The sequence below is a fragment of the Propithecus coquereli genome, unplaced genomic scaffold (genome assembly GCF_000956105.1).
Source record: "Propithecus coquereli isolate 6110/MARCELLA unplaced genomic scaffold, Pcoq_1.0 Scaffold55, whole genome shotgun sequence".
NCBI lineage: Eukaryota > Metazoa > Chordata > Mammalia > Primates > Indriidae > Propithecus > Propithecus coquereli.
The window spans coordinates 2,515,834-2,517,230 of NW_012151396.1; the positions used below are offsets into that span (position 1 = coordinate 2,515,834).

At 31.1% G+C, this 1,397-nt stretch overlaps 1 protein-coding gene across 1 annotated transcript in view; it reads right to left on the reverse strand.

Moving 5' to 3' along the window:
• Positions 1-1,397, reverse strand: part of RTTN (rotatin) — a 243,188-nt gene that overhangs the window by 92,485 nt on the left and 149,306 nt on the right. The window contains 1 exon segment of the mRNA XM_012657577.1: positions 862-933. Within this exon segment, the coding sequence (XP_012513031.1) occupies positions 862-933 (72 nt within the window).

Here is a 1,397-nt window from a genome sequence, read left to right on the forward strand (position 1 = left end):
ATGCCCTGAAAGCTGTCCTTGCTGCAGCTCAGCTTGATTCAGTAACTCCTCTAAGGATATATTCTAATTAAAACTTAAAAAAAAAAAATCCTTTGTATAGAATAGTTTGTATAGAATTCTGATGAGTGAAGTGTAACATTATGGTAAATATACACTTATAAGGATAGGTAAAAGGACAAAGAAAGAGCACATCTTATCTCCACAATGAGCACACTTGTGTATCCTCCCAATTATCTAAAAATCACAAGCTATAAAAATATTAGGTAACTATTTACTGACTTGACATTCAGAACATGAAACAAAAAATTAGTCCAATAGAAAACAAAGAAATTGTGATGTACATTGTACACGAAATAGAAAAAGAAAAAAGATGTAAATATCAATGCGTATTTAACTATAAACAAATTTGTTTATTATTATTAAATTGGAGAGGCAATATAGTGAGGAGGGTAAGAGAGAGACTGCCTGGATTCAAAGCAGACATGTACCACTAACTAGCTGGTGTGATTTAAGGCAAACTATTTAAACCCTTTGTGCTAAAGTTTCTAAGCCTGTAAAATGAGGATAATAATAGTTCACAACTCAAATCATTACAAACGTTAATATGTGTTAAGTTCGTAGAAAAGTGCCCAGGACACATTAAACATCATGTTAGCTATTAATATTATTTAAAATGATTTTTTTATGCTACAGAGAAGAATCAAGTATGATCAAGCATAAGAATATGTCTACATTCTATTTTAAGTGATTCTTGCTGCTTTGTATACAGTTTCATAAGTAATGAAATATACAAATGCCAAAAATTTATCACCAACTAATCTCAAATACCTACTAAGTCAATAATTGTTTAAAATTACCCACCTGCCAAGTATAATCCTTTATAACTTCCGTAGGCATTGGAATTACAAGGAGATTCTGAAGAATAAATGCAGCCTGAAAATGTTTTAAAAAAAAAGTCAATACTGCCATCTTGTTGTCATCTCTGAAATAACCAATATATTATAATCTCATAGCAAAAGACATATCTCTGGTCAACTGCACATGCTGAGAGGTCATTATGAGAAATACCAAACCATAATTCTTGTTAGGTGATGACCTTGTTAGGTAATGACCTAACAGTATATGAAAGTATTTCATTAGCAAATATATTTTTTCCTATTTAAGAATTTAGTTTTATTCAAAAAATGATTTGTATAATATAAACTGTTCTGACAGCATTTAAGAAATGCTCTTTCAGGTTTCTACTATCCCCTTACAGATTATACACACACACACACACACACACACACACACACACACACACACACACCCCTTTCTCCCTCTCTCATACAGATTTTTCTCAATAAAAACTTGCTAACTAGAAATACAAACCACAAATAGAAATCCAGCTTAACCTA